This window comes from Aulonocara stuartgranti (assembly GCF_965226115.1).
Source record: "Aulonocara stuartgranti genome assembly, chromosome: 12".
Classification (NCBI taxonomy): domain Eukaryota; kingdom Metazoa; phylum Chordata; class Actinopteri; order Cichliformes; family Cichlidae; genus Aulonocara; species Aulonocara stuartgranti.
The window spans coordinates 2,781,030-2,793,625 of NC_138948.1; the positions used below are offsets into that span (position 1 = coordinate 2,781,030).

The following is a 12,596-nucleotide window of genomic DNA, read 5'->3' on the forward strand; positions in this document are numbered from 1 at the left end:
AATGTGTAGTTTTAATTGAAGTTATCACTTAAGCAGCAGTTTATCTAAGTGAAGAGTATTTTTCCCCACTTTGGAGCCACTTTTCATCTAATACCATCCGTATTAGAACAATCAGGAGAATCTATTTATACAACTACTTTCTTCCACGTGTTTCCTCTGGTCCTCCGTGGGTTCTCGGTGACCCACGGTAGGCGCCACTAAAGAGCAAGAAATTGATTTTAAATAAATACCTGATCCTGCGCTGGCCTGTAATTCTTCTTCGCGGGGTTTTTGCTGGCATCGTTAGAGTTCATAGGTTTCTTGTTGTTTGTTGAGTCGCTCACTTGTGTGTGGTGAGATGAGGGAGGGGTTTGGGGGTTGGGTTCTTCATCCTCCTCCTCCTCCTGTCCCTCCATGTGTTCGGACTCACATGGTGACGTCACACAGGGCTGGTCTTGCGTTTATTAGCCAGCGGAGCCTGGTGCCAGGTTGCAAGAGCTACACACTGCGGCTCTGTCCGGTCACGGCAGAGAGGGGTGTCCTACTAACTTCACCAAAACTTTCACGAAACTCAGTCATCAGAAAAACACTGACTGAATGACAAAAGTGTCGCAACTCGCTTCACTCCTGCTTTAATGAAACTTTAACTACTTTATGTTGCTTCTTATTTTTTCTGATTTTTACCTAAGACCGAGGCACTGGCCGCACATCCAGTTTGATAAGTTTTGAATGAGCCGGGTCACGTTTGCGTAAAGATTTTTGTCTCTTTTCCCCCCTTATTTTAATTTCACGTTGGGATAACGTTTTTTGTTTTTTGTCATTTAAGACTCGTGATGGCTGTCCTGTCACTAGCTTTACTACTTGTAGGACTGACTTCAGCTGCCAAGGTAAGTGTCTGCACCGCTTCGCTTTTGCCTCCTTTTACGCATATAAATAAATAAATACGCGCAGTTTGACTGAATCTCGTCAATATTAAACGAATTCAGCTGTAAAGCGGAGAAAAAGTGGAACGACACAACTACAAGGCTCTAAACTTTCGGCTCTGTAAACTTGAACACTTCTGTGAAACACACGTTGACACTGCAGACGTCTGAGTTTTGCCCTTTGGATGTAAAACAGGTATTTTCGGACTTTTTACAAACAGCGCGGCTCACAGAAAACTCCAGAGCTGTTGTGTTGTTACCGCTGGACATCTCAGACTCTGATCTATCATTTCCTTCTGGCGTGTGCCGCATTTAACGAGCTCTTTTCTCTCTTTTACAGGCTGGTGAAGTAGATAGAGAGGGTAAGTCTGGCTTTATTTGTGTTCGTTTTGTTAATAATTAGATGTGTGTAGAAAAAAGGCAGAGGAGTCTCTCCCCAGGCAGAGAAGAAACTCATGAGGACAACTTGGTTCACTGAGATCAAAGTGGGAGGGGAGTTTGTGTGTGAGGAGCTCTGTAATATACCCCCTCGCCCTCCCCTAGCACCCTACACACAGAGTCCTCTATCACACATACACACTTATATTGCATGAGCAAGCTGCTTCAAGGGCTTTGTTATACAGGAAAGAAAATTCCTCCTCGAGATCCTGAACATCTGTTATTCATTCTGAGGTTAAGGAACAAGTGAGCTGCAGCAGTGTCCACGTAGGATCCTTTTACACCGGCCCTTATCTTCTGAACGCCTCCGGGGCCCTCACACAGCAAGATGACAGCTGACTGCGGGCTGAGCATTTGTGGTTCCCCGTTGCTTGTAGTGAGCCACTGTTTGCTCCATGTGGTCATTATTGGCCTTGTAAAGCAGTTTCCTTGCTCATTTGGCGAAGCCTTTCTTAATTTGCCACTTCTGTAACTTTTACAAGCAGATTTCTTTGGCTTAGATTTCATTTTCTCTGATCTCATATAACAGATGAAAAAGTAAATCTTGTGGATTTTCCTGTTGGTTCTGTTACTATTTGTAAAACTGAGTGAGCTCAGGTTGAATTGTAAGGGATGGGAAGCAGAAGGTAAACATGGGGAGGACATCAAGCAAAAGGTCATTTCTGCTGAAATATAATGAAGCAAATAAAATTCTTTCCTAGTGAAGGTCAGACCCTGATTGGTTTTATGGTTAACTCCTGACCATCATCCTCATTCCCAGGGCATCAAACGCTGCCTTTGGCCTCTTTTAAATGCATCCAGCAGTGGCAGCTGTAACTTGTCACGTATGGCTGCGTGGTCAGGATCCTTCGACGTCACATTTAAATCCACTTGTGAGTGTAATTTCTCAAAAGGCAGGGTTAGAGTTGTGAAAAGGAATATTTCATCCCTAAACTGAGCTGATTGAAAACAAACTCTCCTTGCTGTTGGCAACCAGTATCACCAAGGCACGTGTCGGGGTGTAAAGCATAATTATATAACTGTAATGTAATCGCATTACAAATTCAGTAATTAATTGTGTTGTTACTCTTGTGACAAAGTTTCTTCAGTTATTTGGATAGAAAGAAAGAAAAAACACACCAAAAAAGCAGAAAGTAACGAGTAATTTAGTAATCCATTACTTTCCTTGGAATACCTCTATGATGTCACCTGTGTGTGAGTGCTAAATGGTTTCACATTCCCACCTCACCTCTCTGTTCCAACATTTGTTGTGATTATGTCCATCGTATGTTCGTCTCATCTGAGGGGCTAAAATGTCTCATTGCAGCCAGCAGGTGACCGAGGGGCGGGGCAACACGAATAAGCTGCAAAGCTGTTCTAGCAAAATTTAAGGGTAAAAGTACAGAGTTGGAAATTTGCATTATGAGATAAATTGTTGCTTCCACCAAATTTCTTGCCGATGTCTTGATCAACATTTAATGAATCTTCTTCATGAGAAAGTCCACTTTTCTCCACAGTAAGAGCAAAGTTTGATTTAAGCTTGAAAACATAAACAATGGAAGAGAATTGTCCCACTTGACTGTAGTTTTATGCAGGTCACTGTGAGTTTAGCCTCAGCTTTCTGTCACCTGCTGTCTCCTGGTCCAGCTCCACTACCTTAAAGCTGCGGCGGTCAAAGCCATAAAGCTAAATCAGAGCTGTGCTTTGGTAAAGTCTTGTTACCTCCTCCTTCTTCTTCGATGATAGTTCATCAGTGCTCTGATAACATGTTGTCACATTCTTCATGTATTTACTGGTAGCATTTCAGTCAGCAAAAAGGATGGAAAAAGAGCCTGTTTGACAAATTTAGGGTTGCTGATTGTGTGTCTGTCTCATCTCACTGCATTTCCCTGTGAACAGGCTCCATCAGACTCAACAGCAAATTATAGCAATTTTATGCTGTTTAGATGGTTTGGTGACTCTAAAGAAAGTAAAAGGATCAAGAAAATTTGCACAAATGTGTATTTGATGACTCTAAGGTGAATAATGTTTTGGTTTTTATTTGTTATTTCCTTATTTCTTTGCTCTTGTCTGGCAGCTGGATGTGTCAGGGCTCAGCTGATGCTAAGGCGTGTTTTTAACCACAGAGCCTATCAGCTGGTGGCAACTGAAAAATCAGTCCAAAGTGTTTTAGTAAGGTGGCGACACTGCTGGGGGGAGGAATGGCACCTCTATGAAACACCCTGTGATGTGGTGTTACAGTGATGGTGCTAGAGAGCGTTTTAAGTTTTTCCACAGTCTTTGGTAGAAATGTAGCTGGGACAGGCCACGGCACACGAGTCACACTCATTCATACCATTGAGTGAGGCCTCGGTACAGTTTTACTTTTTTATCTCATTTATTCACGATTTCTCTCTTTTGATTGGTCACTCGTCGTTATCTTGAAGCACCACTGTTTCATTCTGTGTAGAGAATCTGAAGGCAGTGCTGCCCAGTCCACAGCTTTCTAACCTTTGATTGGATTGTCCAACAATTCTTTGAGCAGCGGTTGGTGAGTTTGAGGTCGTGTGAAAGGCAATTTTCCAGCTCATTTCTTCAGCCTATAATGCTTTTAACTCTGTCCCCCATAAAGGCGACATTTGACGACCTCCCGTGTACTCAGCTTGTGGCGATCGTGGCTCAAGAGTTGGGAGTTCACTTTGTAATCGGAAGGTTGCCGGTTCGAGCCCCGGCTTGGACAGTCTCGGTCGTTGTGTCCTTGGGCAAGACACTTCACCCGTTGCCTACTGGTGGTGGTCAGAGGGCCCGGTGGCGCCAGTGTCCGGCAGCCTCGCCTCTGTCAGTGCGCCCCAGGGTGGCTACAATGTAGCTGCCATCACCAGTGTGTGAATGGGTGGATGACTGGTTGTGTAAAGCGCTTTAGGGTCCTTAGGGACTAGAAAAGCGCTATACAAATACAGGCCATTTACTCTTATGAGTTTTAAAATTCAGTATATAATAAAGATGTGGTTTGATGACCATTAGAATAGTTTCTGGGGGGTTTTCAGGCAGAGCCCGGCCTCACTTTGTTCTAAATGCAGGCTGAAATATGACAGAAACCTCCCAGAGCCTCGAGCATTACTCCTAGCAGGCTTTCAAGAGGTAAAGGGTTAAAGATGGATGATCTAAAAATGTGTTCAGAAACACTTGACTCCATCCATCCTTGTTGTGGTAACCTTGTTTCCTTGCTTTGCTTTCAAATATGGTCGGACTGCTCTTTGAACAGACTGGTTCATTTCCAGTTCACGTAAACTGTGATATTCAAGGTGCTGTTGAAGCACCCGGATCTTTCTTTGGTGTTTCATAGTTTAGGACAAAAGCTGCTTATTTCTAGCACAGTGCCTTTATCTGTGAAGTGGCAATTGATTGAATTTTCTGTGTTCAGTTTCACAAACTGAGGTAATACATCAGCCAATGAGCAGAGCCAAGTCTCTGAGGTGTACAATACCTCATATATCGCTGACAAATTAAAGGAAAAATAGTACGAAGTGTTTTACGGTAGTAAAGTGTCGACACTGACAGATGGAGGAATGTCACCTTTATGAAACAAACTCTGTGATGTTGTGTTAGAGAGCCATTTAAATTTTTCCTTTAAAATGTCCAGTCTTTGGTAGACATGTAGCTGGAGCGGGCATTTTTCACGATTTTTCTCTTTTGATTGGTCACTCGTCGTTACCTTGAAGCACCACTGTATCATTCTGTGTAGAGAATTTGAAGGCAGTTTTTTTTCCTGATGGTTCCCACTAAGGTTTTATTTCTGTGTTTTGATTCATCAGCCTCTGTTGGAAGAGTCAGTCGATCAAATGCATGTCTCAGCTCAACTTTACGAAACTGCTGCCCATGTGCTTTGTATTTCTTTGTACATGTTTTGCTCTATATGGACAACTGCAGCAGAAGTTTGTGACATGTATATTTGTGGTGGTTGGATAAGATGAGCAGTGTCGGCGAGCCTTTCAGTTAAATGCCAGGATTTGATGTTGTCACACATCAAGAGCAAACCTGTGAAAAGGCAACATTTAGAAACAACATTCAGCAGCAATGCAAATGGAATAACTGAGAGCAGAGGGACCATCTTCCCTGATTAACTGGGAAGTCAGCTTGAAAGATCGCTCATTGTCTGCCCACTAGCCCTTAACCGCCAAGCCACAAACGTCGCTCTTTGCTTTTGTTACGCACATTTTCTTGTGGTCTGAAATTCTATATTCAACTCCAAATAGCAAACAAGACTAGAAGAGACAAAAAAAAGAGAGAAATCAAAGATAAAGTCAACATAACTATATCCAGAAAACCAGAATTATGGAGCTTAATTAGGATTAACTGCTGAATTTGAAGAAAGGTTGCTTTGGCTGATGTGTCAAAGTGCCACTGAGGCATAATATTTTTGATCAGGAGTGTATTCCAGTATTTCATTGCTGTTGCAGCTGGTCTGGCCCCTCATAGATGCTCTTTTGCATTTATTTGAAATGTGCTTTAGTGTGCTTCTGTACTATCGTCGCCAGAACTTTTTACTCTGACAGAGAGAATATAAGTTAATGGACACAGGACAGAAAAGAAATCAGAAAATGGATTTTAACTGACTCTTTTGTGACACTGAGGGATTTGTGTTTGAAGGTCTTTGGTGGGTAACCCTTGAGAATAGGGGTGCAACGATACTCGTATCGATATTGAACCGTTAGATACAGTGCTTTCGGTTCGGTACGCATATGTATGAACAATACAAATTTTTAAATTTATTTTATCAACTTGTCTTCTGATGATGCTGTCTGTGTTGAGCGCTCAGTGGATCTGGGTTCGACTACTCCGCCTAGGCTGCACTGTCGAGTGCAGATCCACTGAGCGCAGCGCAAGCTAGCAAGACAGAAGCTAAGCTCGCTGCAAGATGGCAAATTGAACCTCCCCCACCCTCATTCAGATCTGGCGTTTGGAACTATTTTGGTCTTCATGTGACGTATGACCCTGAAGGTAAGCGCGTCATGGACAAAAGTAAAACAGTATGTTGGATGTGACACGCAATGCTGGGAACTAGTGCGTTAGCGCAGTTAGCTTGTTAACGTGTTGACGCCGTCCAGCCCCACGCACGGGGTGATCCACGGTAGCTCGTTACCGGAGATTTGCCGCGTTATGGCGTCAACGAGATTAACGCTGACAGCACTAGTGGGAACACAACGAATATGACTGCACATTTACTCCGACATCATCCTAGTGCAGGGGTGCCCAATCCCGGTCCTCGAGAGCTACCGTCCTGCAGCTTTTAGATGCATCCCTACTCCAACACAGCTGGATCAAATGGTTTGATCTCTACAGCATGCCATCATGTTTGGCAAAGGCCTGATAACAAGCCATTCATTTGATTCAGGTGTGTGGGAACAAGGATGCATCTAAAAGCTGCAGGACGGTAGCTCTCGAGGACCGGGATTGGGCACCCCTGTCCTAGTGCAAAGACAAGTGGAAGCAGACAAAAACAACAAGCACGCATGCTACAAACTTTACCCGAGTCATTTAGACAGCCGTTAGCACAGGATTCTCCTTATGGGGACCTGATATGTTTAATATGCTGCTGAGAATATAGCCCAGAAGAAGCTATAGTATAGCTTTTATTTTGGAAAGAGCCATTTCTCTGTAATAAACTCTCTTTTCCAAAGATGAGGGATTTCTCCATCAGATTTATTATTTTATTACTTTGTTGTTTCAGCAACATTAAATTTAAAAACTGTACTTTTGACTTAAAATATATATTTATAATTTTAATAAATGACAAATTAAAAAAGCATGAACATTTTTTTTGTATCGAAAAAATATCGAACCGTGAATTTTGTGTATCGTTGCAGCCCTACTTGAGAGATATATTGTGAGTGCTGTGTGGTTGTATTCATTCAGTGTATTTCATCTTTTACTTGTATTGTTGGGACTCGTGCTTTTTGTAAGTAAAGCTACAGCCTTCCTGTTAGACGACCTTGTAAAACACCTGTATATGTTTCTGTTTCTTTTCTTTAAACTTCTCTCTTTTATGTATAAAGTCTGTGATTCTAATCGTGCTTCTTGTAAAGTATGTTTGTCTTACTTTGTTTTCATTTAGCACAAGTTGTTTGGGTCTAACATGTGCAGCTCTGTTCACTTACCTCATCGTTCCAGAGTGAATCTGTACCCTGGTCCGACAAACTTAAAGTAAATGTTCCCTTTAAGCAGAACATCTCGGTTTTCACACTCTCCACTGCAAATGGAGCTCTGTCAGATAATAATGGGAATACTGGGATACTCCAACAAAACACGTCACACAGACAACAGCTGTAATTATGTGTAAAATGATCACTTAGTGAGAACAATACATGCAACAGGATGTTTTTATTTCTGTCATGCAGCCTCTGCCTGTGTAAGCAGGCATAAATAAACTCTGTCAACCTAATGAGGATGCTAAGTTAGCGAAAGGTGACCCGAAGTCTGATCGCTGCTGTGAGAGCGATGCTTTTTTTTCCCACATTAAAGGAAACAAAAAGAGTGTTTAATTAAAAACCGAATACCTGCCCAGCAGAAGATTATTTTAGCTGGTAAATGTCTGGATCCAGTACAGTCCTCCAAAAAGCCTCTGTTCTCCTGCAGGTTTGGATCCGTTTTTGTGTTTCTACATGAGAAATGTGTTTTATTTTGCTTTTAATTTCAATTTTATTTTAACTGTTAAAGAAAACCAGTCAGCTTGTGTATAGATATACAGTATTATACACCATCAAACACTCACAGCCAGAGACATTTACTGTTTAACGTCTCAATTAAAAATAGCTGCAGTTGAAATCGGACTTTGTGCTACATATGGACCTGGTTGTTTTTGACACATCATCAAACCGCAGTCAAGTTGTTCTTTTTTTCTGTTTGCGTTTACATTTTGTGGAGCACGCTAACCGCAGTCATATTTGCGCTAAAAGCCTTTTTGTGCATTTCCAGTTTAAGACGTTTCCCGCGATCCGGCAGCTGTGAGGTGTGACTTTGTAGTAGCACACATTAACAGTGATATCAGCGGGCGATTTGTAGTCTTAGGCGAACGATCTGAACCCTGAGCAGGAACGACGCACTACATCAAACATAAAAACGGGCGTGGTTACCTGAAAATATCACGACAAGTTTAATCGATAGAGACGTTGATTTATATCCAATCAGTGCTTAAAATCAAAATCTGCATGGCTTTAAAAACATAGTCCTGTAAGCGGGACAAATGACTCTTTATATTAGACGTCTTCCTCATGAGGATTAAGCAGTGAAAGCCTGCTCTTTAAACACACACTAACAAGCTGAACACATTTCTGGCTTCTTTTTGATGCTCTGTGTCTTTTCATTGCTTAAATGCACTCTGTGGAAAAATATGTAGTACTCGGTACAACTGATGTAATTTTTTCCAAATATTTCAGTATCGGGCAGCTAACTGTGCGCCTTCCTTGCTTTGCAGATATAGTAATGTCAGGATGATGTAACAGGGAGGGAAAAAAGGATTTAGATGTTTGTTTTAAGTTCAAACCCACAGTTTTCACGCTTTTTTCGCCTCATCTCTTGGACTCCATGCTTTCATGTGCTCCATCGGTACCATTGTCATGCTTTGGCGTCATGAAACCTGCAGTCTTTGCTTTGAATGCTTCTAAAATAGTCTTTTCTTGCCATCACATGCATCCACGTGCATGCTCACTGTGATTGTGTGAAGTCACGTCCTCAGATATGTAATTTTAGCTTCCCCATTGACACCTGTTTGATGTTTTCTGGTCAAAAGCAGCAAGATAATTACACGCTTTCAATATTCTTGTTAGATTTTTTCCAACCAAAGATTCTTGGAAAAGCAAACCAAGCTCGGATGGAATTTTCCTAAATCTGAAAGTGTTTGAGAAAGCCCACAGATTTTCTGGTACATTTGGGTTGACCACAAATGTGCCAATGAACAAGGAAGTGGGTGAAACAAAGCAATATGTTAAAACAATGGTACAGATGAAACTGGCTTGTGCTGAAGGCCGGCACAGCTCCGCAGAAGAGCAACAACGGTGAGAAAATAAGTGTTTTCTGACAGAATCAGAATCATAATGAGTACGAAGCAACACCAGTCGTCCTGAAATTCACAGCAAGCCCAGTAGTAACCGACACCTACGCTGCTCAAGGTCGTCTTTAAACCTGGCTCATCTATATTTCAGTGCAGTGTCATATGCAAGATCACACATAACATATTCTGGTGTTGATCCATGTGGCAGCAGGACAGCAGAATATGCCTCGTGGGAAGCCACACAGAGTCCTGCTGCTGTGATACAGCTGCTACTTAGGCAGTAGTACAGTAGCAGAGTTTAGACGTGAGCTCAGCAGCGCTGTAGTTCATTATCCACGGTGAATGTCTTTGTTTTCGTCTGGAAAATGATCATTTGAAATTGGTGTGACACATCGAAACCGAAGAACGTGGAGTGATACGATCCACGCAGACGGCGGTGTTTCAAAACGTCTGCCAATCCTGGAGGTTTCACAATCAGTGAGGGCAGCTGTGTTTCCCAGAGATATGAAATGTGGGAATAGTGAGGATTAAACACAGAATCAGGTGTGCTCATAGTTCCACTGTAGACACGACACCGGTGCTGTAAGTTTGTCCCATTGTTGTTGTTCTCAGAGTATTTTGTCGCTCTGCCCGTGACATAAAGCAGGGTCAGGGATCCTCGTCCAAGTGAAAGAAAATATAACCCCAACACTGACGCTTACTCCCATCTGGGTCTTAGATGCCTTTGAAACTATGCAAGTGTCCTATTAGCATTTCTGTTGGCCTAATAATGTGTCTCAGAGAGTTTTAGCTCAGTCAGTCTGGCTCTCAGCTGTGGTGTTCTAGTTCTCTCTCGTTGGACTAAGAAGGTAAACGTGGTGAATCAGTTAGTCCAATATTTTGTTTTTGAGTTGGCAGAGACAGAAAAATGAAGGTCCAAATGTTAGCTGACAGGAAATCAAGTCCAAGTGTTCTTAAAGGTTTGCCATGAATGTCAAAGCTCGTCCTGTCTCAGAGGAACATTAGTTGGCTAAAAGTGATAAAAGGATGATTAGAGCAGGCAGCATAATCAGGCCTTGGCTGACTGATGTGTTTAGAGGAAAAGACTAATTTGATATTGTTTTATTGCTGTTTGGAAAAACTAACTTTGCTGGGTTCTTGTGGTTTTTTGCAGACCAGTTGAAGAGCCGGCTGAAAGAATACGGCCTGGTCACCCCCTTCAGCACCGACTCCCACGGACACTACCTGTCACACCTGCTCTCCGCCACTCACAAGCAGCGTGTTAAGAGGGAGGTGCTTGAAAACGGTGAAACTGAACAGAGGCTTTTCTTCAACATCACTGCCTTCGGAAAGGAGTTTCACCTTCGTCTGCGGCCGAACAGCAGGCTGGTGGCGCCTGGCGCGATGGTGGAGTGGCATGACGAGGTCCCGGGATTCAGAAACGGCAGTGGTGGCAACGATTCTAGCGTGGGCGCCAACCAGACTGAATCCACCAATGGCACGGAGAGGATACTGCGCCGTGAGCTGCTCAAGACCGACTGCACCTTTACCGGTGACATCACAGACGTCCCCGGGGCCTCGGTTGCCATTAACAACTGCGATGGGTTGGTAAGTTTCCTCGGCCGTAAAACTCCTTCCTTTCCCACCCCATGAAAGTCCTTTTCATTTCAAAAGTGCCATGACCTTACCAACTGACACCAAAGGACTTTGGATGTCTGTAGCATTCCTTTACATCACTGCTCGGCATTTTTACAGCACATTGTTTTTGCAGACGTAATAGCTTTTTGTACTTTTTGTACAGAGGTTTGTTACGGGTGAGTAGTCTCCTATTGCATTCGTGAAGGGATTTTCCTCCTAACCTCTTCCCAACATAAAGCACGAGCTCCTTTTGTCCTTTCTAAAAGTCTGCAGTCCCATCCTCCCTATCACCCCTCATAAAACACTTGGACAGTCATTGGGCAACGACCAGAGCCAAAATCTCTTAGAGTTGGCCAGCGGAGCATCTCTGCATTTTAGGAAAGAATAGGCCAAACCCAGATTCCTTCAGCTGTAGTTGAAATACTGCAGAGATTTGAAAAGCAACACAAAGAATGTCCTCCAAAAATCACCTTCCTGATGGGGGAGTGATGGACAGCGCTCGTAGTGTCTTTTTAGTTTCTGAGCTGTTCAGCCGGGGAGACTGAAATAAAAATGAATTTCTACTGCTAATGGTGAACATTTGTAGTGCTGTAGGACTGACTCTCTGTTGGAAATATATTCATGACAAAGTTAAAGCAAAGCTCCTAACAGAAAGTAAAAAGGTCAAAATGCAAATACAAATCCGATGCACTGAGAGTTAAACTAGATTTGCTGTGCTTTATATCACATATTCTCACATCCTCATGCTTCATAGTCCTCCACTAGCTGGCTCAACCGATCTCTGACATATGATGGGGCAAACTCTCTTTAGTTTCATTTTAAACATCTCATGAAACGTTAAACTCAAATTCAAACATTTTCACACTGTCTGCATGACAGATGGTGATAAATGTGTTGATCCCTCGACTTATCTTGGCTCAATATTTGGCCAAAATATTTGCCACAGCAAGATGGTGAACATAGCAACATTATGCCTGTATAGCAGCTAGCCTGAGCAACCAGCATGAGTAATTACAGCGTCACAGAGATGAGTCACTGTGTGCTATTTCTGGTTGACAGTGGAGGTGTGTGGGATGAAGACACAAGCAAGCAAGGCTAGGCTAAGGAGCGCGGACACTTGTTAGCAGGTGCCGGCTGTGACGATTACTAACTGTGCTGTTTATATCCAAAGGCTGCGGCTGCCCGAAAGCTACTAAAAACACATCACACTCGAACACGATCACAGTAATTAGGAGCAAAGACCTTATTGTTCTTTTTTGAAGGAGAAATGAAGCCCTCTGGTGAGCCTCAAAACTGGAATATTTTAAATGGTTTTTAACCTTCAGGCAGCCAACTCCAACCCATTTACATGTATTACTGCCAAATTACGGACCTTGGTGGAAGTATATAGAGATGCAGTTTAATTTCTGCCCCCTCAGATTGTAGGTTTGCCTTTGAAAAATGTGACATGGTTCAGTAAAAAACATGCAGGGTTATCACCAGCATTCAGTAAAATAATAAATGTCGCTCAGAGTAATGATTCTGTTGTTGGACATCAAACTAAATGTTCCTGTCACTACGGTCTTTGTATCGTGGAGCATAATGAAGTAATGAGTTCACACTGTGTCACAGTGCAGCAGCAGGAAGTGAGT

The 12,596-nt window shown here is 42.7% G+C and overlaps 1 protein-coding gene across 1 annotated transcript in view; it reads left to right on the forward strand.

Annotated features, from left to right (window-relative positions):
• Positions 1–230: 230 nt before the first annotated feature.
• adamts3 (ADAM metallopeptidase with thrombospondin type 1 motif, 3) overlaps positions 231–12,596 on the forward strand; it is a 138,453-nt gene continuing 126,087 nt past the window's right edge. The window contains exons 1-3 of the mRNA XM_082555008.1: positions 231–866; positions 1,243–1,264; positions 10,502–10,935. Coding sequence (XP_082411134.1) covers positions 813–866; positions 1,243–1,264; positions 10,502–10,935 — 510 coding nt within the window. The 5' untranslated portion in view covers positions 231–812. The remainder of the gene's footprint in view (positions 867–1,242; positions 1,265–10,501; positions 10,936–12,596) is intronic.